At 50.0% G+C, this 25,616-nt stretch overlaps 1 protein-coding gene across 2 annotated transcripts in view; it reads right to left on the minus strand.

Moving 5' to 3' along the window:
* The window catches only part of CD44 (CD44 molecule (IN blood group)), an 88,339-nt gene that overhangs the window by 11,628 nt on the left and 51,095 nt on the right, over window positions 1–25,616 (minus strand). Inside the window, exons 2-5 of one of the 2 annotated variants that reach the window (XM_063946298.1) lie at window positions 11,330–11,489; window positions 4,249–4,388; window positions 1,908–1,985; window positions 981–1,310 (exon numbers count right to left, since the gene is read on the minus strand). In XM_063946298.1, coding sequence (XP_063802368.1) covers window positions 981–1,310; window positions 1,908–1,985; window positions 4,249–4,388; window positions 11,330–11,489 — 708 coding nt within the window. The remainder of the gene's footprint in view (window positions 1–980; window positions 1,311–1,907; window positions 1,986–4,248; window positions 4,389–11,329; window positions 11,490–25,616) is intronic. The other variant, XM_063946299.1, reaches the window with a different exon arrangement.

The raw sequence follows: 25,616 nt of genomic DNA on the forward strand, positions 1-25,616 counted from the left end.
AACCCACAGACAGCACAGTATACAATGCAGAGCACTTTCCCGTGGCTAGTAATATAAGCTGATCCCAGTTTGGTTCTTAGGTTGTTTGTATACACAGCTGAGCACACTCTGGTGGCTAGTGCACAGAGCTAAGGCCAATCTATACAGTGGAGACCCAGAATCCAGTGGTTAGTGTAGAAAACTGTGCGCAGTCTGGTGACCAGCTTGCAAAGCAGAACCAAAGCCGGTAAGAAAGAAACCCATAGGCTAGTGTAGAAAGCAGCCCCTCAACCTGGCGGCTAGCGCACAAACCTCGGTCTAGAATGGCGGATGTAAACCTTAGCAACTGCGCCACTTACAGCAAATTTTCCGTCCCCACAGTTACTCTGTTGTTATTAAGTGTCACCGTTGCTGTTCTTCCAAATAGCGCCATCAAGCCAAGCCAAACTTAGTGAACACCGATTGGGCAGGAGCGTGATGTCGCAGTCAGCGTAACCATACAACATGCCGCACTCACTTGATTATGCCAATGATGCCAAATCTCGAAAATCTCTTTTCACACATCTCCTGGAGGCCAGGCATATATAGGATGGTATTTGAGAAGGGGCTTATTCTGAGAGAGAGACATCTGAATCCATTGTCCTTTTGAGGTATTGGGCATACATTGGGCAAGTTCAGCTGGCATACGATATTACGTCTCCCAAAAGCAATCTGACCACCGAACCATAGAATTATATTATACATACTCACCTTTCACAAATGGTAACTTATACAACGCAAAATGAAGAACAAAAAACATATATAAAATTGTCCATAGACCAATATTAAATAGTAACATTTCCTTGGACCAAAGGTGTCTAGGAACAGATCTATAACTACTGACACCATCATTGGCTGCTATATGCAGTTCTAAGCGTTCTACCAATGCAAAGTATTTGATCTTTGCATCGTACTATTGATATACTATCTTAACTAATGCCCAAGGTCGGGCACCCTCCTACCATAGATGGAAGCTGAATCCTGGAGAACAGACGGTTCTGTAGATGCCGCAAGGTCATCTTCCGGCTCGTTGGACTGAACTGGGATCAGATCGTCGGGGTTAGTATTGCTGACATATACAACACTGTCGTCAGTACTAATATAAGAATCCTTTGTGTCGCCTTCTTCGCTTGCTCCCGGGTGGTCGCCTGAATGAGCGGGCTGTTCAGTAGATGTCATAGGCTCCGTGGTACCTTCCTCCAAATTATTTCCTTGCTCAGGATTTTCAGTATTTATGTCAAGGCCAGGGTGAGTAGCACTCACGTCACTGGACTCAGTATCATTGAAGGCTCCTAACATGCAGGAAGAGAGTAAGGAAGTACTTGCTAAGTAATAAGTATTCCCTAGAGACATGTAGGGTTTCAATTTCCGTAAGGTTCACCCGTCACCTGCACACAGTGCACAATGCAGCGACCCCTCAGTTCCCCTGAGACAAACTGAGGCACTTCCTGTGGCATATAGCGGAGGCAGCCATTTTGTGCCAAGACCAGTAACACATGGTAGACTGTGCTCCCAAAATGGCCGCCTCCTCTGTGTGTAAGTGACAAGTGCACTCTGATTAGACAGACAAAACACAGTGGAATGCAATGGGGTCACATTTTCTATGAATAAGCCTGTCCTCTTCAGCATGTTGGCTTCCCCCTGGCAGGCAGGGAGTCGCCAACATACATGTAGCGTAGACTGAGCAGTAGGTCGGAGTTCGGATACACTCGCCACAAAACTATGGAGGAAGGGGCTGCAGCGCATTTCGCTGTGGATTTTATTCATTTTACATAAACTGAGTGTTCACTACATGGTTTCCCCATAAATGCTATCGCTCCCGGCAACTGTGGTTAGTGCTATGGAGTTTTCAGTTTTTTGGGGGGGGTTTTGTTGTTGAAAAGACAAACCTTCCTCTTCAGTGGGATCATAGGACGGCACACTCTTATTGCTGTAATCATACTGCTCGCAGTTCTTGTCGCTAGTCTCTGCGCAAAAAGAAAAAAGAAAGAAACCATTTTTAGCAGAGATGCAACAGGTATCAGCATAAAACGATAAATGATATAGGCCTTATTCGGAGCTGTATGCAACGCCGACGCAATGTCAATGCAACGGTAAATGACAGGTGGCTAGTAATGCATGTGCAGTGTGGGGGGGAGCGAGTACTACTGACTTGGGCCCAGGCCTGTCGGATGAGGTCCCGCCGCTGCTACCAACTACCCCCCCTTCCCACGTTGCAGGCAGCAGCTGAGAAGAGACTGCTGCGCACTGGGCTGGGGAGAGAGGCTGCTGCAGAAGCAGTCGGTCTTCTATTTTCCTGAGTTGGCCACGCCCCCTCCTAGTACTGGGGCCCGGCGGAGCTGTCAGTGTCCCTGCATATTATGGTAGTGTCGCGGGCGGTGACACCAATCACCCTAAATCATTTCACTGGACAACTGGGCTTCCCACTTCATTTGGGGAGTGGGAGGATCCACAAGGCTGGTCTCCTCTCCCAGGAGTCTCTGATATAGCTCTCCATGCTCTTAGCAACACAAGCAAGATGGAGGATCACCGGCCAGCATCCCCATTTATACAGGGATCGTGCCACAGGCTAGGAGGTGTCCTAGGAAGCTATATACACTATGTAGATGTTAGTGGTGATTTACTCCTGGCTTTGTGTTTCCCCTCAATGCCAGGCGCTTGTAATAGGCAGGTGATATCTGATACTTTAAAAAATTACCCCCACAAATGCGCAGAACCCCTACGCATTGAGCGGATGTATCCTAGGGATCAAGTTGTGTTGTTAGACCCTGTTTCTGACATCCAAATGTTCAAATCCTGGGTAATTTGTTAACCCACAGTGTATACAGTATATGCTGCAATTTGTGCCCTGTTAGGTTTAACACTGTCTGACTGGATCGCAGCGTGTTGCGGCACGTTCAGCCATGTCATTGAGATTTACACCCTCCCTTATGTAAATATGTGCTCTCCTGTTAAGGCTGGTAGTGTATGCAGTGCTGGACCCTGTGAAGGCTGGTAGTGTATGCAGTGCGGGACCCTGTTAAGGCTGGTAGTGTATGCAGTGCTGGACCCTGTGAAGGCTGGTAGTGTATGCAGTGCTGGACCCTGTGAAGGCTGGTAGTGTATGCAGTGCTGGACCCTGTGAAGGCTGGTAGTGTATGCAGTGCGGGACCCTGTGAAGGCTGGTAGTGTATGCAGTGCGGGACCCTGTTAAGGCTGGTAGTGTATGCAGTGCTGGACCCTGTGAAGGCTGGTAGTGTATGCAGTGCTGGATTTCCCACTAGGCATGTGACGAAGCGTTCCTACAGTATGTGCAATCTGGGAGCCGGAATGATTAATTATCCAGAACAACACAGGTAGCTGAAGGGGGCAGAATCACAATAATATTGTGCCCTGGGGGTGGCCTGACCCCTAAACCCTTCCCTGAGGGTATGCTGAGACGTATAGTCCCCACTGCAGCTGGCTATCCACAGATTACTTGAGTGTGACATTTTCAGCTACATGACTGGCTAACGCGTTTCACTGGCCCATCCCGGAAATCTCACCAGAGATTTTCCATGATTTCCAAGACATTGCCAGCCCTCCCCTGTCTCCATACAGTCTGTAGTCAGGTGTGTGTATCGCAGGTGACCCTGAGTGTTACATCATTACATGTGAATAATGTGCGGCAGCTTCTTCAAACAACTGAAAACTAAGCAGGCGTGAAGCAATGGGAAGCCGCAGAGCATAGTTCTGTGCACACCTGGAACGTGTTGTCTTACAGGCAGCCGCCAGCTGCACATAGCAGGGTTGTGTGGAGCCCCGGAAGTTCTGCTCGCCACGATTCACACTGAGGGGTCTATTTATAAAGCTGGGAAAAGCCACAGGGTACATTGGGACACCGGCATCTGGGCAGTACCTGACCACATTAGAGCTCCGTTGTCAGGAGAATGCTTGGCCACATTGGGGCACCAGGGAATGGGCACTACATGGTACCTGCTACAGGAACTGGGCTCTGTGTGGGATCTGGGATAGCAGAGGTCCGTCTGCAATGGAGTCTAGTGAGTCTTCTTATGTGCACTGTATACACCTATGTGTGTGCCTATATCTGGTACAGCGTGTGGTGTATAACGCAGCTCAGTATGTTGTGCGTAGTGTAGTGTATTGCATTGTACAGTATAGCACTGTATAGAATGAGTTATTGCACCACCAGCCCCCACAAGTATTCTACAATCATATCACAAACAATACATAAGAGACAGTGTTACTGACCTGTGGCATTGTAGCAGTAGACATCATATTGAGTAGTGAAATTAGAATGAATTACAATGACACCAACGTAATTGGCAGCACATTTGGGATTCTTTGTGATACGAGGGATGAGTACTGTGCCGTTATCCACCCAGCCGTACCTGGGAAAAGAGACAACATGTAAACCTTGCAAAGCTATGCTAAAAACCGTCATCTGCAGGGATTTTCCAAATGGCAGCGGTAATTTTCAAGCACAGTAAGAGACACTGTAGTGCTGCGGTGACCACGGAGACACAGTAAGAGACACTGTAGTGCTGCGGTGACCACTGAGACACAGTAAGAGAAACTGTAGTGCTGCGGTGACCACTGAGACACAGTAAGAGACACTGTAGTGCTGCGGTGACCACGGAGACACAGTAAGAGACACTGTAGTGCTGCGGTGACCACGGAGACACAGTAAGAGACACTGTAGTGCTGCGGTGACCACTGAGACACAGTAAGAGACACTGTAGTGCTGCGGTGACCACTGAGACACAGTAAGAGACACTGTAGTGCTGCGGTGACCACTGAGACACAGTAAGAGACACTGTAGTGCTGCGGTGACCACGGAGACACAGTAAGAGACACTGTAGTGCTGCGGTGACCACGGAGACACAGTAAGAGAGACTGTAGTGCTGCGGTGACCACTGAGACACAGTAAGAGACACTGTAGTGCTGCGGTGACCACGGAGACACAGTAAGAGACACTGTAGTGCTGCGGTGACCACTGAGACACAGTAAGAGACACTGTAGTGCTGCGGTGACCACGGAGACACAGTAAGAGACACTGTAATGCTGCGGTGGCCGCTGAGACACAGTAAGAGACACTGTAGTGCTGCGATGATCACTGAGACACAGTAAGAGATACTGTAGTGCTGCGGTGATCACTGAGACACAGTAAGAGACACTGTAGTGCTGCAGTCACCACGGAGACACAGTAAGAGACACTGTAGTGCTGCGGTGATCACTGAGACACAGTAAGAGACACTGTAGTGCTGCGGTGGCCGCTGAGACACAGTAAGAGACACTGTAGTGCTGCGGTGGCCACTGAGACACAGTAAGAGACACTGTAGTGCTGCAGTGGCTACTGAGACACAGTAAGAGACACTGTAGTGCTGCGGCGGCCGCTGTGACACAGTAAGAGACACTGTAGTGCTGCGGTGGCCACTGAGACACAGTAAGAGACACTGTAGTGCTGCAGTGGCCGCTGAGACACAGTAAGAGACACTGTAGTGCTGCGGTGACCACTGAGACACAGTAAGAGACACTGTAGTGCTGCGGTGGCCGCTGAGACACAGTAAGAGACACTGTAGTGCTGCGGTGGCCGCTGAGACACAGTAAGAGACATTGTAGTGCTGCTGAGCAGTCCACTGTCACTGTTACGCATTTCGCCTCCAACAACCAGTATTTTTTTAAAGTAGGGACACTGGACCAATAGGTGCATTTATGCATTAAAACATGACCGGGGTTTCAACGTTCTCCACTGTTCTTCTAACGTACGTATTCTGTTGTAACCTGCATGTAACCGCTGTACGTTCAGCAAAGTGGCCAGACTAATATGCTTGTACTAGGTGATTTATCGCGCCCTACGGGCGCTCTTCACACCGTCGTAAGGGGCTATGCCCCCTTACTCTTTCATACCCTTGTGGCGTGCAATATTTGTATTATATGGAGTATTACCTCCAATCATAATTGTGTGAGTGGTTAAATATTGCACGGACAAAGGGTGTGCGATGGTTAAGGGGTCGTAGCCCCTTGCAATGGCGTGAACAGCGCACGCAGGGCCTGATGAATCCCCTAGTAGGTGCTGTGGTTGGGGGAGTGGCGGGTGCGGGGGAGATGCGGATGGGGGAGGGGGTGCGGGGGTGCCGCGGGTGAGGGAGGGGTGGTTGCGGGGGTGCCGCGGGTGGGGAAGGGGTTTGTGTGGTGGTGGGGGAGGGGCGGGTGCCGCGGGTGGGGGTCCGGAGCCACCGCGGCTGCGGGGATGCCGCGGTTGGTGGAGGGGCAGGTGCTGTGGTGCAGCGGGTGGGGGAGGGGGTGCTGTGGGTGGGGGAGGGGTTTGGAGCCACCATGGGTGGTGGAGGGGGGGTTGTGCGGGTGCCGCGGATGGGACCCGGAGGTACTGCGAGTGGGGGAGGGGCGGATAATGCTTCTCCTGCTTCTCCTGGAAGCAGCTAAGCTGCTGTCCTCGCTTTGGCAGTGGCTCTCCCGGAGACTCGCACAGCAGCCAGTCACTATTGTTAGTGCCGATGTCCTAAGGCGCCACATTACAGGGAAGAAGATGCACTCAATAAACTACAGCTCCCAGCAGGCCTTAGCGCCGGAATGCGTCGGCGCTAAGGGCTGCTGGGAGCTGTAGTTTATTTAGTGCATCTACTTCCCTGTAATCCGGCGCATTGGGACACCGGCGCTAACAAAAGTGACTGGCTGGCAGAACTGACTGACTGGCTGAATCAATGTAAAAGGTGAGAGTGCTGTGCAGTGTCAGTGACACTGCACACCCACTGCACTGCACAGCACTGTCACCTTTTACATTGATTCAGCGTCCAGACATTACCCTCCGCGATATCACCCTCTCTATCCGTTACATTAGCCATCTCGGGGCTTCCAGGCTGGCAGCCCAGGTGCTGTAACGCGGAGTCAGGGCCTCTGGGGATCTGGGCGCGGTTGTGGCGGGGAGGCACTTCTGTGACATCACGTGCAGAGGAGGCTCCAGGGCTCAGAGAGTATGTGGCGCAGGGAGGGCTATGAAAGCCTTCCGCTGCGCCGCTTTCATACACATCTATGCCGGTGGCCGCAGCAGCTTTTGTTCCACCTGCGCCGCGGCTAGGGAGTGGGGATTGTTGATGCCGGAGGGGGCAGGTGGACTGGCAGCAGGACACAGGGGGTCATTCCGACCTGATCGTAGCTGTGCTAAATTTAGCACAGCTACGATCACATACACTGACATGCGGGGGGACGCCCAGCACAGGGCTAGTCCTCCCCGCATGTCAGGCCGGCCCCTCCCCACACAAGTACAAAAGCATTGCACAGCGGCGATGCTTTTGTACTTGAAGAGTAACTCTTAGCCAGCGCAGCTCCTGCAGCTGACCGGGAGTTACTCGTCGCTGACTGGGTCGCAGCGGCTGCGTGTGACGTCATGCAGACGCTGCGGGCCGCAGCGTGCCCACAAAACGGCGGGCAAACGCCACCGTGCCGCCCCCTCCCGCCCCTGCCTCAGACAGTGGCGATCGCTAGGCAACGTCAGCCATGCGCCGGCGCACTGTGGTGCCGGGGCATGCGCAGTTCTGACCTCATCGCTGCGCTGTGATGAACTGCAGTGAGCGATTAAGTCAGAATGACCCCCATAGGACGCTGCAGTAAAAAGGTTTTTCTTCCCTATCTTCAGTGCAGAGACTTACTTCATACCCTCCAGCTGCACCTTTCTGGCAGGTACAGGACCTTTTACCTTTTTTTTTATGGTCTGTACTGATTTCTGGCTCTTCAAACTTCCATTGAAAGTATAGGAAAAGGGGCGTGGCCACGGCACTGTACACGTGGCCACGCCCCCTTCTGGAATTTGTCCCGATTTTATGCATAAAGGCCCTCATTCCGAGTTGATCGGTCGCAAGGCGAATTTAGCAGAGTTACACACGCTAAGCCGCCGCCTACTGGGAGTGTATCTTAGCATCTTAAAATTGCGACCGATGTATTCGCAATATTGCGATCACAAACTACTTAGCAGTTTTAGAGTAGCTCCACACTTACTCTGCCTGTGCGATCAGTTCAGTGCTTGTCGTTCCTGGTTTGACGTCACAAACACACCCAGCGTTCGCCCAACCACTCCCCCGTTTCTCCGGCCACTCCTGCGTTTTTTCCGGAAACGGTAGCGTTTTCAGCCACACGCCCATAAAACGCCGTGTTTCCGCCCAGTAACACCCATTTCCTGTCAATCACATTACGATCGCCGGAGCGATGAAAAAGCCGTGAGTAAAAATACTATCTTCATAGCAAAGATACTTGGCGCAGTCGCAGTGCGAATATTGCGCATGCGCACTAAGCGGAATTTCACTGCGATGCGATGAAAAATACCGAGCGAACGACTCGGAATGAGGGCCCAAGTGTTGGAGGGTGTGTTGCTGCAGATGCAGTGGGCCTATTTTGGGTTGTGGACCTGGAGCTGCAGGCCCCATTGTTAATCCTGCTCTGGGAACACACAGCAGACAAAGGGCAGAGCCTCCCATTGGATATAACCTGTGTGGGAGGGCGTTTCTCGCCCAATCAGCTGTGGACTGGGTGTGATAGACCTGCCACTACACTAACCCAATGAGAGCTCCTAGCCACGCCCAGCGTTATACACACAGTCACAGAGTGACAGATCTGGGCTATTATATAGGAGATTAGATAACACAGCAGAAAGGTAAAGCTATACCTGTAGGTCTCAAGCCCAACACCATGCGCTATGTCCACCTGCTCCGCTATCTACTATACCAGGGGCTAAAGCGGCGCGGCGTGAGCAGCATTCAGGCCTGGTTTACAGGTCTGTGTGCTCCGCTATCTCTACCGCTAACGTCACTTCCGGGGCAGCGGGGACGCTGCTCTGTTGCCATAGTAACGCGCTAACATAAACAGCTATCGATTCATTGTGATACTAGTGGTGGCAACTTAAATATAAAGTATAAAAACGAAACAAATAGGTTACGTGTGTACCTAGGTAGCTAATAAGGTGTCTGCCCATAACACAAGGGATTTATAGTGCACAGAAATAGTCACAATGTCCATTGGGGGAAAATCATAGGGGTCAGACCCCTAATATAGACAAAAAGAGGTATAATAGGAGCCTGGGAGTAGAGTAACACATATCAATGTCACAAAGATCACACAGTATAGGGAAATAAAGAGAAATATTAGTGTGGTAATGTAAATATATATTAGGTTACAGAGGTATATTGAATAGAGCAGATAAATGACGCAGAGAGACGAGATAAAGTTCTCCAAACTAGCATTACTATTAAACCATTAGGTGTAGATGAAATAGAACAGATAGATAGTCTCTGGACCAGAAAAAGGACTTGTATCAATATCAGAGGACCAAATAGTGGCCCTCATTCCGAGTTGTTCGCTCGGTAAATTTCATCGCATCGCAGCGATTTACTGCTTAGTGCGCATGCGCAATGTCCGCACTGCGACTGCGCCAAGTAAATTTGCTATGAAGGTAGTATTTTTACTCACGGCTTTTTCTTCGCTCCGGCGATCGTAGCGTGATTGACAGGAAGTGGGTGTTTCTGGGCGGAAACAGGCCGTTTTATGGGCGTGCGGGAAAAAACGCTACCGTTTCTGGGAAAAACGCGGGAGTGGCTGGAGAAACGGAGGAGTGTCTTGGCGAACGCTGGGTGTGTTTGTGACGTCAAACCAGGAACGACAAGCACTGAACTGATCGCAGATGCCGAGTAAGTCTGAAGCTACTCTGAAACTGCTAAGAAGTTTGTAATCGCAATATTGCGAATCTTTCGTTCGCAATTTTAAGAAGCTAAGATTCACTCCCAGAGGGCGGCGGCTTAGCGTGAGCAACTCTGCTAAAATCGCCTTGCGAGCGAACAACTCGGAATGACCCCCTATATTCACATAAGGAATAGACATAAGCATGATGTCACTAGAGCTATAAAGAATTTATGAGACTATGGAGGACATGTACTAAGCAGTGATAAAAGTGGAGAAGTGAGCCTGTGGAGAAGTTGCCCATGGCAACCAATCAGCTGCTCTGTATGTGTTTATAGTATGGAAATTATAAATGTTACGTCAAGGCTGATTGGTTGCCAGGGGCAACTTCTCCACTGGCTCACTTCTCCACTTTTATCATATCACTGCTTAGTATATATCTATATATATATATATATATATATATATATATAATTTCTTATATATGGGAACTACAGGACAGATTACCAAAGAATAAAACTCAATGCTGGATCGAGTAAATGACCAAGCGTGGTGTTACTTGAGGAAGATGGATAATGGGTTATTCTCATTCATTCCTCTAGGTGCAATGGTGTCTAACCGGTAGATCCAATAGCTCTCCTTCTTCTGCAGCAGCAATGCTCAATCACCTCCGCGAGGTAGTGGGGGGATCCGGTCAATAAGTTTACAACATAAGTTGGAGACTTGATGCTGCTGGGACAGGAAATGTCTTGGCACAGGTTGTTCCGCTGTCCCTGATTCTAGTGCCTGATGTATAGAAGTTTAAACTACATTGCACTATGAAATATTTATATCCTCACTTGCCCATGTGGCCTCTATTATGTGGGCATGACTACAAGGTGCTTTAGGGACCGGATGGCTAGCCATCGGACTTCTATACATCAGGCACTAGAATCAGGAACAGCGGAACAACCTGTGCCAAGACATTTTCTGTCCCAACAAGCATCAAGTCTCCAACTTACGTGCAATATTTTTATTATATGGAGTATTACCTCCAATCATAATTTTGTGAGTGGTCAAATATTGCACGGACAAAGGGCGTACGATGGTTAAGGGGCCATAGCCCCTTACGACGGCGTGAACAGCGCACGCAGGGCACGATGAATCACCTAGTAGGTGCTGTGGTTGAGGGAGTGGCGGGTGCGGGGAGGGGGTCCGGAGACACCGTGGGTGTGGGAGGGACAGGTGCAGGGGTGCCGCGGATGGGGGAGGAGGTCCAAAGGTGCTGCGAGTGGGGGAGGGGCGGGTAATGCTTCTCCTCCTGGAAGCAGCTAAGCTGCTTACGTTTGTTGGTGCTCCCTGCAGCAGGCGGTGAAGGCTCCTGTTCCCGGCCCAGGCACCGCAGCTTCCCCCCCAACGGCGAGTCCCTCTGCAGCCAAGTAGAGTCCAGGGAACACACAGCAGACAAAGGGCAGAGCCTCCCATTGGATGTAACCTGTGTGGGAGGGCCTTTCTCGCCCAATCAGCTGTGGACTGGGTGATAGACCTGCTGCTAACCCAATGAGAGCTCCTAGCCACGCCCAGCGTTATCCACACAGGCACAGAGTCACAGATCTGGGCTATTATATAGGAGATTAGATAACACAGCAGAAAGGTAAAACTATACCTGCAGGTCTCAAGGCCAACTCCATGCGCTATGTCCACCTGCTCCTTGGTCGCTATCATGGCGTCTAGTTCAGTACACGCTTTCCTGGCGTCCTCATACAGCAGACTGTATCTGATTTCTTTCTCCACATGGAAAACTCCCCGGAAACGACAGCTGATCACTGAAATCAAAAGAACACGGTTTAGACCAATCAACCGGCGGATGCACCGAGCGATCGTTAGAGAGGAATTGTTACTATAGAAATCGCTGCTGAATAAAGCTACATTTAGCACAGCTACGATCATTTTCCCAGACAGACGGGGGGACGCCCAGCACGGGGCTAGCCAGCCTCGCATGTCTGTCGCCCCCCCCCCCCCCCTCCCACACACACAAGTACAAAAGCCTCGCTGGTTGAGTAATTCCCGGCCAGCGCAGTTCCTACGGCTGGCTGGGAGTTTGCCCGTCGCTGCCCCTGGTCGCAGTGGCTGCGTGTGACATCACGCAGTTGCTGCGGCCCGCCCCCCGCGCGGTCCAGCCACGCCTGCGTTGGCTGGACCGCGCCCCCAAAACGGCGGCCAAACACCGCTGTGCCGCCCCCTCCCGCCCAGCGACTGCCTCTGCCTGTCAATCAGGCAGAGGCGATCGCTAGGGAATGACGGTGATTAACTGCAGCGAGCGATCGGGTCGGAATGACCCCACTAGAACCATCTGGTTACTTTTTATTGGCTGTCAGTGTCACTGTCTCTTCTTTTTCTTTCAGGAATAGCAACACTTCCACCTGTACAAGCAGCAATACCCCACACACTGACAAATGCGGGAATATAATACAGAAACAAATTACAATCAGATTTTTTTGTTTACAATAAAATGAACTAGTTTATATTCATATATTCTGCAAAATCTATTCAGTTACACTGGATTCATAAATATGCCTTAATATCTCAGACCCGATACTGAACAGAAGAGTATTTCCACATGCACAACATGGCTCCTATCAGTGACTCTATTACTGCCATAATAATGGCTAGCTACACCGCTATAATGACAATGGACAGAGACCTTCAGGGACTAAGGTAGAGTAAAGGCCCATATAGACGGGCCGATGCATGAGAGATGTCTGCTGAGCGAACCGCTCAGCACACATCTCTCCCGCCGCTCAGCACAGCGCGATCTGTGCTGAACATGCGGGGGGGAGACGGGGGGCCGCTCACTTCACCCAGCGGGTGAAGTGAGCGACCCGCTAGATTGGCCTGCATGCAGGCCAATCTAGCAGCAGCGATAGCGATGTGCGGGGCCGCACATCACTATAGTTGAGGGGGCTACACACGGAGCGATTATGCTGATATTCTAAGCAATCTAGTCAGATTGCTTAGAATATCACTCCGTGAGTACCCCCCTTAAGACATATTTTGCAGCAAAAATGTACCATATTATGCCAGGAGAGAGCAGTAGTATATTGCACCAGGAGAGAACAGTAGTATATTGCACCAGGAGAGAACAGTAGTATATTGCACCAGGAGAGAACAGTGGTATATTGCACCAGGAGAGAACAGTAGTATATTGCACCAGAAGAGAACAGTAGTATATTGCACCAGGAGAGAACAGTAGTATATTGCACCAGGAGAGAACAGTAGTATATTGCACCAGGAGAGAACAGTGGTATATTGCACCAGGAGAGAACAGTAGTATATTGCACCAGAAGAGAACAGTAGTATATTGCACCAGGAGAGAACAGTAGTATATTGCACCAGAAGAGAACAGTAGTATATTGCACCAGGAGAGAACAGTAGTATATTGCACCAGGAGAGAACAGTAGTATATTGCACCAGGAGAGAACAGTGGTATATTGCACCAGGAGAGAACAGTAGTATATTGCACCAGAAGAGAACAGTAGTATATTGCACCAGAAGAGAACAGTAGTATATTGCACCAGGAGAGAACAGTAGTATATTGCACCAGAAGAGAACAGTAGTATATTGCACCAGGAGAGAACAGTGGTATATTGCACCAGGAGAGAACAGTAGTATATTGCACCAGGAGAGAACAGTGGTATATTGCACCAGGAGAGAACAGTAGTATATTGCACCAGAAGAGAACAGTAGTATATTGCACCAGGAGAGAACAGTAGTATATTGCACCAGTAGTGAACAGTAGTAGTATATTGCACCAGGAGAGAACAGTAGTATATTGCACCAGGAGAGAACAGTAGTATATTGCACCAGGAGAGAACAGTAGTATATTGCACCAGGAGAGAACAGTAGTATATTGCACCAGGAGAGACCAGTAGTATATTGCACCAGGACAGAACAGTAGTATATTGTACCAGGAGAGAACAGTAGTATATGGGGCGGGAGAGAACAGTAGTATAAGGGCAGGGAAAGAGAATAGTGGTATATGGGCCGGGAGAGAACAGTGGTATATGGGCGGGGAGAGAACAGTGGTATATGGGCGGGGAGAGAACAGTAGTATATGGGCAGGGAGAGAACAGTAGTATATGGTCCGGGAGAGAACAGTGGTATATGAGCGGGGAGAGAACAGTAGAATATGGGCGGGGAGAGAACAGTAGTATATGGGCAGGGAGAGAACAGTAGAATATGGTCCGGGAGAGAACAGTAGAATATGGGCGGGGAGGGAACAGTGGTATATGGGCGGGAGAGAACAGTGGTATATGGGCGGGGAGAGAGGAGTAGTATATGGGGCGGGAGAGAACAGTAGTATATGGGCCGGGAGAGAACAATGGTATATGGGCGGGGAGAGAGTAGTATATGGGGCGGGAGAGAACAGTAGTATATGGGCGGGGACAGAACAGTGGTACATGGGCGGGGAGAAAACAGTAGTATATGGGCCGGGAGAGAACAGTAGAATATGGGCGGGGAGAGAACAGTGGTATATGGGCGGGGAGAGAACAGTGGTATATGGGCGGGGAGAGAACAGATGTATATGGGCGGGGAGAGAACAGTAGTATATTGGCCGGGAGAGAACAATGGTATATGGGCCGGGAGAGAACAGTGGTATATGGGCCGGGAGAGAACAGTGGTCTATGGGCCAGGAGAGAGCAATAGTATTTGGGCCGGGAGAGAACAGTAGTATATGGGCCGGGAGAGAACAGTAGTATATGGGCCGGGAGAGAACAGTAGTATATGGGCCGGGAGAGAACAGAAGAATATGGGCCGGGAGAGAACAGTGGTATATGGGCCGGGAGAGAACAGTAGTTTATGGGCGGGGAGAGAACAGTAGTATATGGGCGGGGAGAGAACAGTAGTATATGGGCGGGGAGAGAGGAGTAGTATATGGGCCGGGAGAGAACAGTAGTATATGAGCGGGGAGAGAACAGTGGTATATGGGCCGGTAGAGAACAGTAGTTTATGGGTGGGGAGAGAACAATAGTATATGGGCGGGGAGAGAACAGTAGTATATGGGGCGGGAGAGAACAGTAGTATATGGGGCGGGAGAGAACAGTAGTATATGGGTGGGGAGAGAACAGTGGTATATGGGCCGGGAGAGAACAGTGGTCTATGGACTGGGAGAGAGGAGTAGTATATGGGCGGGGAGAGAACAGTAGTATATGGGCAGGGAGAGAACAGTAGTATATGGGCGGGGAGAGAACAGTAGTATATGGGCCGGGAGAGAACAGTAGTATATGGGCCGGGAGAGAACAGTAGTATATGGGCCGGGAGAGAACAGTAGAATATGGGCCGGGAGAGAACAGTAGAATATGGGCCGGGAGAGAACAGTGGTATATGGGCGGGAAGAGAGGAGTAGTATATGGGCCGGGAGAGAACGGTAATATATGAGCGGGGAGAGAACAGTGGTATATGGGCCGGGAGAGAACAGTAGTATATGGGCGGGAAGAGAACAGTGGTCTATGGGCGGGTAGAGAGGAGTAGTATATGGGACGGGAGAGAACAGTAGTATATGGGCGGGGAGAGAACAGTGGTATATGGGCGGGTAGAGAACAGTGGTATATGGGCCGGGAGAGAACAGTGGTATATGGGCGGGTAGAGAACAGTGGTATATGGGACGGGAGAGAACAGTGGTATATGGGCTGGGACAGAACAGTAATATATGGGTCGGGAGAGAACAGTGGTATATGAGCGGGGAGAGAACAGTGGTATATGGGCCGGGAGAGAACAGCAGTATATGGGCGGGGAGAAAACAGTAGTATATGGGCAGGGAGAGAACAGTGGTATATGGGCGGGGAGAGAACAGGGGTATATGGGCCGGTAGAGAACAGTGGTATATGGGCCGGGAGAGAACAGTAGTATATGGGCGGGGAGAGAACAGTGGTATATGGGCGGGGAGAGAACAGTAGTATATGGGCAGGGAGAGAACAGTGGTATATGGGCCGGGAGAGAACAGTAGTATATGGGCGGGGAGAGAACAGTGTTATATGGGCGGGGAGAGAACAGTGGTATATGGGCGGGGAGAGAACAGTGGTATATGGGCGGGGAGAGAACAGTGGTATATGGGCGGGGAGAGAACAGGGGTATATGGGCAGGGAGAGAACAGTGGTATATGGGCGGGGAGAGAACAGTGGTATATGGGCGGGGAGAGAACAGGGGTATATGGGCAGGGAGAGAACAGTGGTATATGGGCGGGGAGAGAACAGTGGTATATGGGCGGGGAGAGAACAGGGGTATATGGGCCGGTAGAGAACAGTGGTATATGGGCCGGGAGAGAACAGTGGTATATGGGCGGGGAGAGAACAGTGGTATATGGGCGGGGAGAGAACAGTAGTATATGGGCAGGGAGAGAACAGTGGTATATGGGCCGGGAGAGAACAGTAGTATATGGGCGGGGAGAGAACAGTGGTATATGGGCGGGGAGAGAATAGGGGTATATGGGCCGGTAGAGAACAGTGGTATATGGACGGGGAGAGAACAGTGGTATATGGGCCGGGAGAGAACAGTAGTATATGGGTGGGGAGAGAACAGTGGTATATGGGCCGGGAGAGAACAGTGGTCTATGGACTGGGAGAGAGGAGTAGTATATGGGCGGGGAGAGAACAGTAGTATATGGGCAGGGAGAGAACAGTAGTATATGGGCGGGGAGAGAACAGTAGTATATGGGCCGGGAGAGAACAGTAGTATATTGGCCGGGAGAGAACAGTAGTATATGGGCCGGGAGAGAACAGTAGTATATGGGCCGGGAGAGAACAGTAGAATATGGGCCGGGAGAGAACAGTGGTATATGGGCAGGAAGAGAACAGTGGTCTATAGGCAGGAAGAAAACAGTGGTCTATAGGCGGGAAGAGAGGAGTAGTATATGGGCCGGGAGAGAACAGTAATATATGAGCGGGGAGAGAACAGTGGTATATGGGCCGGGAGAGAACAGTGGTATATGGGCCGGGAGAGAACAGTAGTATATGGGCGGGAAGAGAACTGTGGTCTATGGGCGGGTAGAGAGGAGTATTATATGGGACGGGAGAGAACAGTAGTATATGGGCCGGGAGAGAACAGTGGTATATGGGCGGGTAGAGAACAGTGGTATATGGGCGGGTAGAGAACAGTAGTATATGGGCAGGGAGAGAACAGTGGTATATGGGCCGGGAGAGAACAGTAATATATGAGCGGGGAGAGAACAGTGGTATATGGGCCGGGAGAGAACAGTAGTATATGGGCGGGAAGAGAACAGTGGTCTATGGGCGGGTAGAGAGGAGTAGAATATGGGACGGGAGAGAACAGTAGTATATGGGCCGGGAGAGAACAGTGGTATATGAGCGGGGAGAGAACAGTGGTATATGGGCCGGGAGAGAACAGCAGTATATGGGCGGGGAGAAAACAGTAGTATATGGGCAGGGAGAGAACAGTGGTATATGGGCGGGGATAGAACAGGGGTATATGGGCCGGTAGAGAACAGTGGTATATGGGCCGGGAGAGAACAGTAGTATATGGGCGGGGAGAGAACAGTGGTATATGGGCGGGGAGAGAACAGTGGTATATGGGCCGGGAGAGAACAGTTGGATATGGGCCGGGAGAGAACAATGGTATATGGGCGGGGAGAGAACAGTGGTATATGGGCGGGGAGAGAACAGTGGTATATGGGCGGGGAGAGAACAGTGGTATATGGGCGGGGAGAGAACAGTAGTATATGGGGCGGGAGAGAACAGTGGTATATGGGCGGGGAGAGAACAGTGGCATATGGGCCGGGAGAGAACAGTGGTATATGGGCGGGGAGAGAACTGTGGTATATGGGCGGGGAGAGAACAGTGGTATATGGGCGGGGAGAGAACAGAAGTATATGGGCGGGGAGAAAACAGTAGTATATTGGCCGGGAGAGAACAATGGTATATGGGCCGGGAGAGAACAGTGGTCTATGGGCCGGGAGAGAACAGTGGTATATAGGTGGGGAGAGAACAGTGGTATATGGGCGGGGAGAGAACAGTGGTATATGGGATGGGAGAGAGCAATAGTATTTGGGCCGGGAGAGAACAGTAGAATATGGGCCGGGAGAGAACAGTGGTATATGGGCGGGGAGAGAACAGTAGTATATGGGCGGGGAGAGAACAGTAGTATATGGAGCGGGAGAGAACAGTGGTATATAGGCGGGGAGAGAACAGTGGTATATGGGCGGGGAGAGAACAGTGGTATATGGGCGGGGAGAGAACAGTAGTATATGGTCCGAGAGAGAACAGTAGTATATGGGCAGGGAAAGAGAACAGTGGTATATGGGCGGGGAGAGAACAGTAGTATATGGGGCGGGGAGAGAACAGTAGTATATGGGCGGGGAGAGAACAGTAGTATATGGGGCGGGAGAGAACAGTAGTATATGGGGCGGGGAGAGAACAGTAGTATATGGGCCGGGAGAGAACAGTGGTCTATGGGCTGGGAGAGAGGAGTAGTATATGGGCGGGGAGAGAACAGTAGTATATGGGCGGGGAGAGAACAGTAGTATATGGGCCGGGAGAGAACAGTAGTATATGGGCCGGGAGAGAACAGTGGTATATGGGCGGGGAGAGAACAGTAGTATATTGGCCGGGAGAGAACAGTAGAATATGGTCCGGGAGAGAACAGTGGTCTATGGGCGGGGAGAGAACAGTGGTATATGGGCCGGGAGAGAACAGTGGTATATGGGCCGGGAGAGAACAGTAGTATATGGGCGGGGAGAGAACAGTGGTCTATGGGCGGGGAGAGAGGAGTAGTATATGGGACGGGAGAGAACAGTAGTATATGGGCGGGGAGAGAACAGTGGTATAAGGGCGGGGAGAGAACAGTGGTATATGGGCCGGGAGAGAACAGTGGTTTATGGACGGGGAGAGAACAGTAGTAAATTGGCCGGGAGAGAACAATGGTATATGGGCCGGGAGAGAACAGTGGTATATGGGCCGGGTCAGAACAGTAATATATGGGTCGGGAGAGAACAGTGGTATATGAGCGGGGAGAGAACAGTGGTATATGGGCCGGGAGAGAACAGTAGTATATGGGCCGGGAGAAAACAGTAGTATATGGGCGGGGAGATAACAGTAGTATATGGGCCGGGAGAGAACAGTAGTATATGGGCGGGGAGAGAACAGTGGTATATGGGCGGGGAGAGAACAGTGGTATATGGGCGGGGAGAGAACAGTGGTATATGGGCCGGTAGAGAACAGTGGTATATGGGCCGGGAGAGAACAGTGGTATATGGGCGGGGAGAGAACAGTGGTATATGGGTCGGGAGAGAACAGTGGTATATGGGCGGGGAGAAAATAGTGGTATATGGGCGGGGAGAGAACAGGGGTATATGGGCCGGGAGAGAACAGTTGGATATGCCCGGGAGAGAACAGTGGTATATGGGCGGGGAGAGAACAGTGGTATATGGGCCGGGAGAGAACAGTGGTATATGGGCCGGGAGAGAACAGTGGTATATGGGCGGGGAGAGAACAGTGGTATATGGGCCGGGAGAGAACAGTGGTATATGGGCCCTCATTCCGAGTTGTTCGCTCGGTAAAAATCTTCGCATCGCAGCGATTTTCTGCTTAATGCGCATGCGCAATGTCCGCACTGCGACTGCGCCAAGTAAATTTGCTATGCACTTAGTAATTTTAATCACGGCTTTTTCATCGGTCTGGCGATCGTAATGTGATTGACAGGAAATGGGTGTTACTGGGCGGAAACAGGCCGTTTTATGGGCGTGTGGGAAAAAACGCTACCGTTTCCGGAAAAAACGCAGGAGTGGCCGGAGAAACGGAGGAGTGTCTGGGCGAACGCTGGGTGTATTTGTGACGTCAAACCAGGAACGTCAAGCACTGAACTGATCGCAGATGCCGAATAAGTCTGAAGCTACTCAGAAACTGCTACGAGGTGTGTAATCGCAATATTGCGATTACTTCGTTCGCAATTTTAAGATGCTAAGATTCACTCCCAGTAGGCGGCGGCTTAGCGTGAGCAACTCTGCTAAAATCGCCTTGCGAGCGAACAACTCGGAATGACCTCCATGGGCCAGGAGAGAACAGTAGTATATTTGCCAGAAGTGAACAGTAGTATACAGTGGTCATTCCGAGTTGTTCGCTCGCAAGGCGATTTTAGCAGAGTTGCTCACGCTAAGCCGCCGCCTACTGGGAGTGAATCTTAGCATCTTAAAATTGCGAACGAAGTAATCGCAATATTGCGATTACACACCTCGTAGCAGTTTCTGAGTAGCTTCAGACTTATTCGGCATCTGCGATCAGTTCAGTGCTTGACGTTCCTGGTTTGACGTCACAAACACACCCAGCGTTCGCCCAGACACTCCTCCGTTTCTCCGGCCACTCCTGCGTTTTTTCCGGAAACGGTAGCGTTTTTTCCCACACGCCCATAAAACGGCCTGTTTCCGCACAGTAACACCCATTTCCTGTCAATCACATTACGATCGCCAGACCGATGAAAAAGCCGTGATTAAAATTACTAAGTGCATAGCAAATTTACTTGGCGCAGTCGCAGTGCGGACATTGCGCATGCGCATTAAGCGGAAAATCGCTGCGATGCGAAGATTTTTACAGAGCGAACAACTCGGAATGAGGGCCCATGTTGTACAGTACCTGGGCTGCACACATATCCCAGGGCTGCACACATACCCCAGGACTGCACTGTACCCAAGCTGCACATGTACCCCAGCGCTGCACTGTACCCCAGGCTGTACCTGGGTTGCAAACATACCCTAGGGCTGCACACATACCCCAGGGCTGGACTGTATCCCAGACTGTACCAGGGCTGCACACGTACCCCAGTGTTAGTTTCTGAGCTACTTTTGCCTTATTGGTAGAGCTATGTATACACAACACAATATCCTAGAATAAGAGACCTCAGTGACTCTGACAGGCCAGGGGTGGCTGCTGAGACATTGAATCACTAGCCTCATGTGCAGATGAAACTGTGAGGGAAAGGCTTCATCACACACAAGGCCAGCCTGGAGGACACCAGCTTCTCCTGGAGTGTGATGTCCGTGCTTCCATGACACATAAAGGCAAAGTACTGAGCGGCTCTGACGCAGACACTGATATTAGATGCTGAGGCTCTGACGCAGACACTGATATTAGATGCTGAGGCTCTGACGCAGACACTGATATTAGATGCTGAGGCTCTGACGCAGACACTGATATTAGATGCTGAGGCTCTGACGCAGACACTGATATTAGATGCTGAGGTTCTGATGCAGACACTGATATTAGATGCTGAGGCTCAGATGCAGACACTGATATTAGATGCTGAGGCTCTGACGCAGACACTGATATTAGATGCTGAGGTTCTGACGCAGACACTGATATTAGATGCTGAGGCTCTGATGCAGACACTGATATTAGATGCTGAGGCTCTGACACAGAAACTGATATTAGATGCTGAGGCTCTGACGCAGACACTGATATTAGATGCTGAGGTTCTGACGCAGACACTGATATTAGATGCTGAGGTTCTGACGCAGACACTGATATTAGATGCTGAGGCTCTGACGCAGACACTGATATTAGATGCTGAGGCTCTGACGTAGACACTGATATTAGAGGCTGAGGCTCTGACGCAGACACTGATATTAGATGCTGAGGCTCTGACGTAGACACTGATATTAGAGGCTGAGGCTCTGACGCAGACACTGATATTAGATGCTGAGGTTCTGACGCAGACACTGATATTAGATGCTGAGGCTCTGACGTAGACACTGATATTAGAGGCTGAGGCTCTGACGTAGACACTGATATTAGAGGCTGAGGCTCTGACGCAGACACTGATATTAGATGCTGAGGCTCTGACGTAGACACTGATATTAGAGGCTGAGGCTCTGACGCAGACACTGATATTAGATGCTGAGGCTCTGACGTAGACACTGATATTAGAGGCTGAGGCTCTGACGCAGACACTGATATTAGATGCTGAGGCTCTGACGCAGACACTGATATTAGATGCTGAGGCTCTGACGCAGACACTGATATTAGATGCTGAGGCTCTGACGTAGACACTGATATTAGAGGCTGAGGCTCTGACGTAGACACTGATATTAGATGCTGAGGCTCTGACGCAGACACTGATATTAGATGCTGAGGCTCTGACGCAGACACTGATATTAGATGCTGAGGCTCTGACGCAGACACTGATATTAGATGCTGAGGCTCTGACGCAGACACTGATATTAGATGCTGAGGCTCTGACGCAGACACTGATATTAGATGCTGAGGCTCTGACGCAGACACTGATATTAGATGCTGAGGCTCTGACGCAGACACTGATATTAGATGCTGAGGCTCTGACGCAGACACTGATATTAGATGCTGAGGCTCTGACGCAGACACTGATATTAGATGCTGAGGCTCTGACGCAGACACTGATATTAGATGCTGAGTCTCTGATGCAGACACTGATATTATATGCTGAGGCTGACGTAGACACTGATATTAGAGGCTGAGGCTCTGATGCAGACACTGATATTAGATGCTGAGGCTGACGTAGACACTGATATTAGATGCTGAGGCTGACGCAGACACTGATATTAGATGCTGAGGCTCTGACGCAGACACTGATGTTAGATGCTGAGGCTCTGATGCAGACACTGATATTAGATGCTGAGGCTCTGATGCAGACACTGATATTAGATGCTGAGGCTCTGACGCAGACACTGATATTAGATGCTGAGGCTCAGATGCAGACACTGATATTAGAGGCTGAGGCTCTGACGTAGACACTGATATTAGATGCCGAGGCTCTGACGCAGACACTGATATTATATGCTGAGGCTCTGACGCAGACACTGATATTAGATGCTGAAGTTCTGATGCAGACACTGATATTAGAGGCTGAGGCTCTGATGCAGACACTGATATTAGATGCTGAGGCTCAGATGCAGACACTGATATTAGATGCTGAGGCTGACGCAGACACTGATATTTAGATGCTGAGGCTCTGATGCAGACACTGATATTAGATGCTGAGGCTCAGATGCAGACACTGATATTAGATGCTGAGGCTGACGCAGACACTGATATTAGATGCTGAGGCTCTGACGTAGACACTGATATTAGATGCTGAGGCTCTGACGCAGACACTGATATTAGATGCTGAAGTTCTGATGCAGACACTGATATTAGAGGCTGAGGCTCTGACGCAGACACTGATATTAGATGCTGAAGTTCTGATGCAGACACTGATATTAGATGCTGAGGCTGAGATGCAGACACTGATATTAGATGCTGAGGCTCTGATGCAGACACTGATATTATATGCTGAGGCTCTGATGCAGACACTGATATTAGAGGCTGAGGCTCTGACGTAGACACTGATATTAGATGCTGAGGCTCTGATGCAGACACTGATATTAGATGCTGAGGCTCTGATGCAGACACTGATATTAGATGCTGAGGCTCTGATGCAGACACTGATATTAGAGGCTGAGGCTCTGACGCACACACTGATATTAGATGCTGAGGCTCTGACGCAGACACTGATATTAGATGCTGAGGCTCTGACGTAGACACTGATATTAGATGCTGAGGCTCTGATGCAGACACTGATATTAGATGCTGAGGCTCTGACGCAGACACTGATATTAGATGCTGAGGCTCTGATGCAGACACTGATATTAGATGCTGAGGCTCTGATGCAGACACTGATATTAGATGCTGAGGCTCTGATGCAGACACTGATATTAGATGCTGAGGCTCTGATGCAGACACTGATATTAGATGCTGAGGCTCTGATGCAGACACTGATATTAGAGGCTGAGGCTCTGACGTAGACACTGATATTAGATGCTGAGGCTCTGATGCAGACACTGATATTAGATGCTGAGGCTCTGACGCAGACACTGATATTAGATGCTGAGGCTCTGACGCAGACACTGATATTAGATGCTGAGGCTCTGACGCAGACACTGATATTAGATGCTGAGGCTCTGACGCAGACACTGATATTAGATGCTGAGGCTCTGACGCAGACACTGATATTAGATGCTGAGGCTCTGACGTAGACACTGATATTAGATGCTGAGGCTCTGACGTAGACACTGATATTAGATTCTGAGGCTCTGACGTAGACACTGATATTAGATTCTGAGGCTCTGACGCACACACTGATATTAGATGCTGAGGCTCTGACGCACACACTGATATTAGATGCTGAGTCTCTGACGCAGACACTGATATTAGATTCTGAGGCTCTGACGTAGACACTGATATTAGATGCTGAGGCTCTGACGCAGACACTGATATTAGATGCTGAGGCTCTGACGCAGACACTGATATTAGATGCTGAGGCTCTGACGCAGACACTGATATTAGATGCTGAGGCTCTGATGCAGACACTGATATTAGAGGCTGAGGCTCTGATGCAGACACTGATATTAGAGGCTGAGGCTCTGATGCAGACACTGATATTAGAGGCTGAGGCTCTGGTGCAGACACTGATATTAGATGCTGAGGCTCTGATGCAGACACTGATATTAGATGCTGAGGTTCTGATGCAGACACTGATATTAGATGCTGAGGCTCTGACGCAGACACTGATATTAGATGCTGAGGCTCTGATGCAGACACTGATATTAGATGCTGAGGCTCTGACGCAGACACTGATATTAGAGGCTGAGGCTCTGACGCAGACACTGATATTAGATGCTGAGGCTCTGACGCAGACACTCATATTAGATGCTGAGGCTCTGATGCAGACACTGATATTAGATGCTGAGGCTCTGACGCAGACACTGATATTAGATGCTGAGGCTCTGACGCAGACACTGATATTAGATGCTGAGGCTCTGACGCAGACACTGATATTAGATGCTGAGTCTCTGATGCAGACACTGATATTATATGCTGAGGCTGACGTAGACACTGATATTAGAGGCTGAGGCTCTGATGCAGACACTGATATTAGATGCTGAGGCTGACGTAGACACTGATATTAGATGCTGAGGCTGACGCAGACACTGATATTAGATGCTGAGGCTCTGACGCAGACACTGATGTTAGATGCTGAGGCTCTGATGCAGACACTGATATTAGATGCTGAGGCTCTGATGCAGACACTGATATTAGATGCTGAGGCTCTGACGCAGACACTGATATTAGATGCTGAGGCTCAGATGCAGACACTGATATTAGAGGCTGAGGCTCTGACGTAGACACTGATATTAGATGCCGAGGCTCTGACGCAGACACTGATATTATATGCTGAGGCTCTGACGCAGACACTGATATTAGATGCTGAAGTTCTGATGCAGACACTGATATTAGAGGCTGAGGCTCTGATGCAGACACTGATATTAGATGCTGAGGCTCAGATGCAGACACTGATATTAGATGCTGAGGCTGACGCAGACACTGATATTTAGATGCTGAGGCTCTGATGCAGACACTGATATTAGATGCTGAGGCTCAGATGCAGACACTGATATTAGATGCTGAGGCTGACGCAGACACTGATATTAGATGCTGAGGCTCTGACGTAGACACTGATATTAGATGCTGAGGCTCTGACGCAGACACTGATATTAGATGCTGAAGTTCTGATGCAGACACTGATATTAGAGGCTGAGGCTCTGACGCAGACACTGATATTAGATGCTGAAGTTCTGATGCAGACACTGATATTAGATGCTGAGGCTGAGATGCAGACACTGATATTAGATGCTGAGGCTCTGATGCAGACACTGATATTATATGCTGAGGCTCTGATGCAGACACTGATATTAGAGGCTGAGGCTCTGACGTAGACACTGATATTAGATGCTGAGGCTCTGATGCAGACACTGATATTAGATGCTGAGGCTCTGATGCAGACACTGATATTAGATGCTGAGGCTCTGATGCAGACACTGATATTAGAGGCTGAGGCTCTGACGCACACACTGATATTAGATGCTGAGGCTCTGA

The sequence above is a fragment of the Pseudophryne corroboree genome, chromosome 11 (assembly GCF_028390025.1).
Source record: "Pseudophryne corroboree isolate aPseCor3 chromosome 11, aPseCor3.hap2, whole genome shotgun sequence".
Taxonomy (NCBI): Eukaryota; Metazoa; Chordata; class Amphibia; order Anura; family Myobatrachidae; genus Pseudophryne; species Pseudophryne corroboree.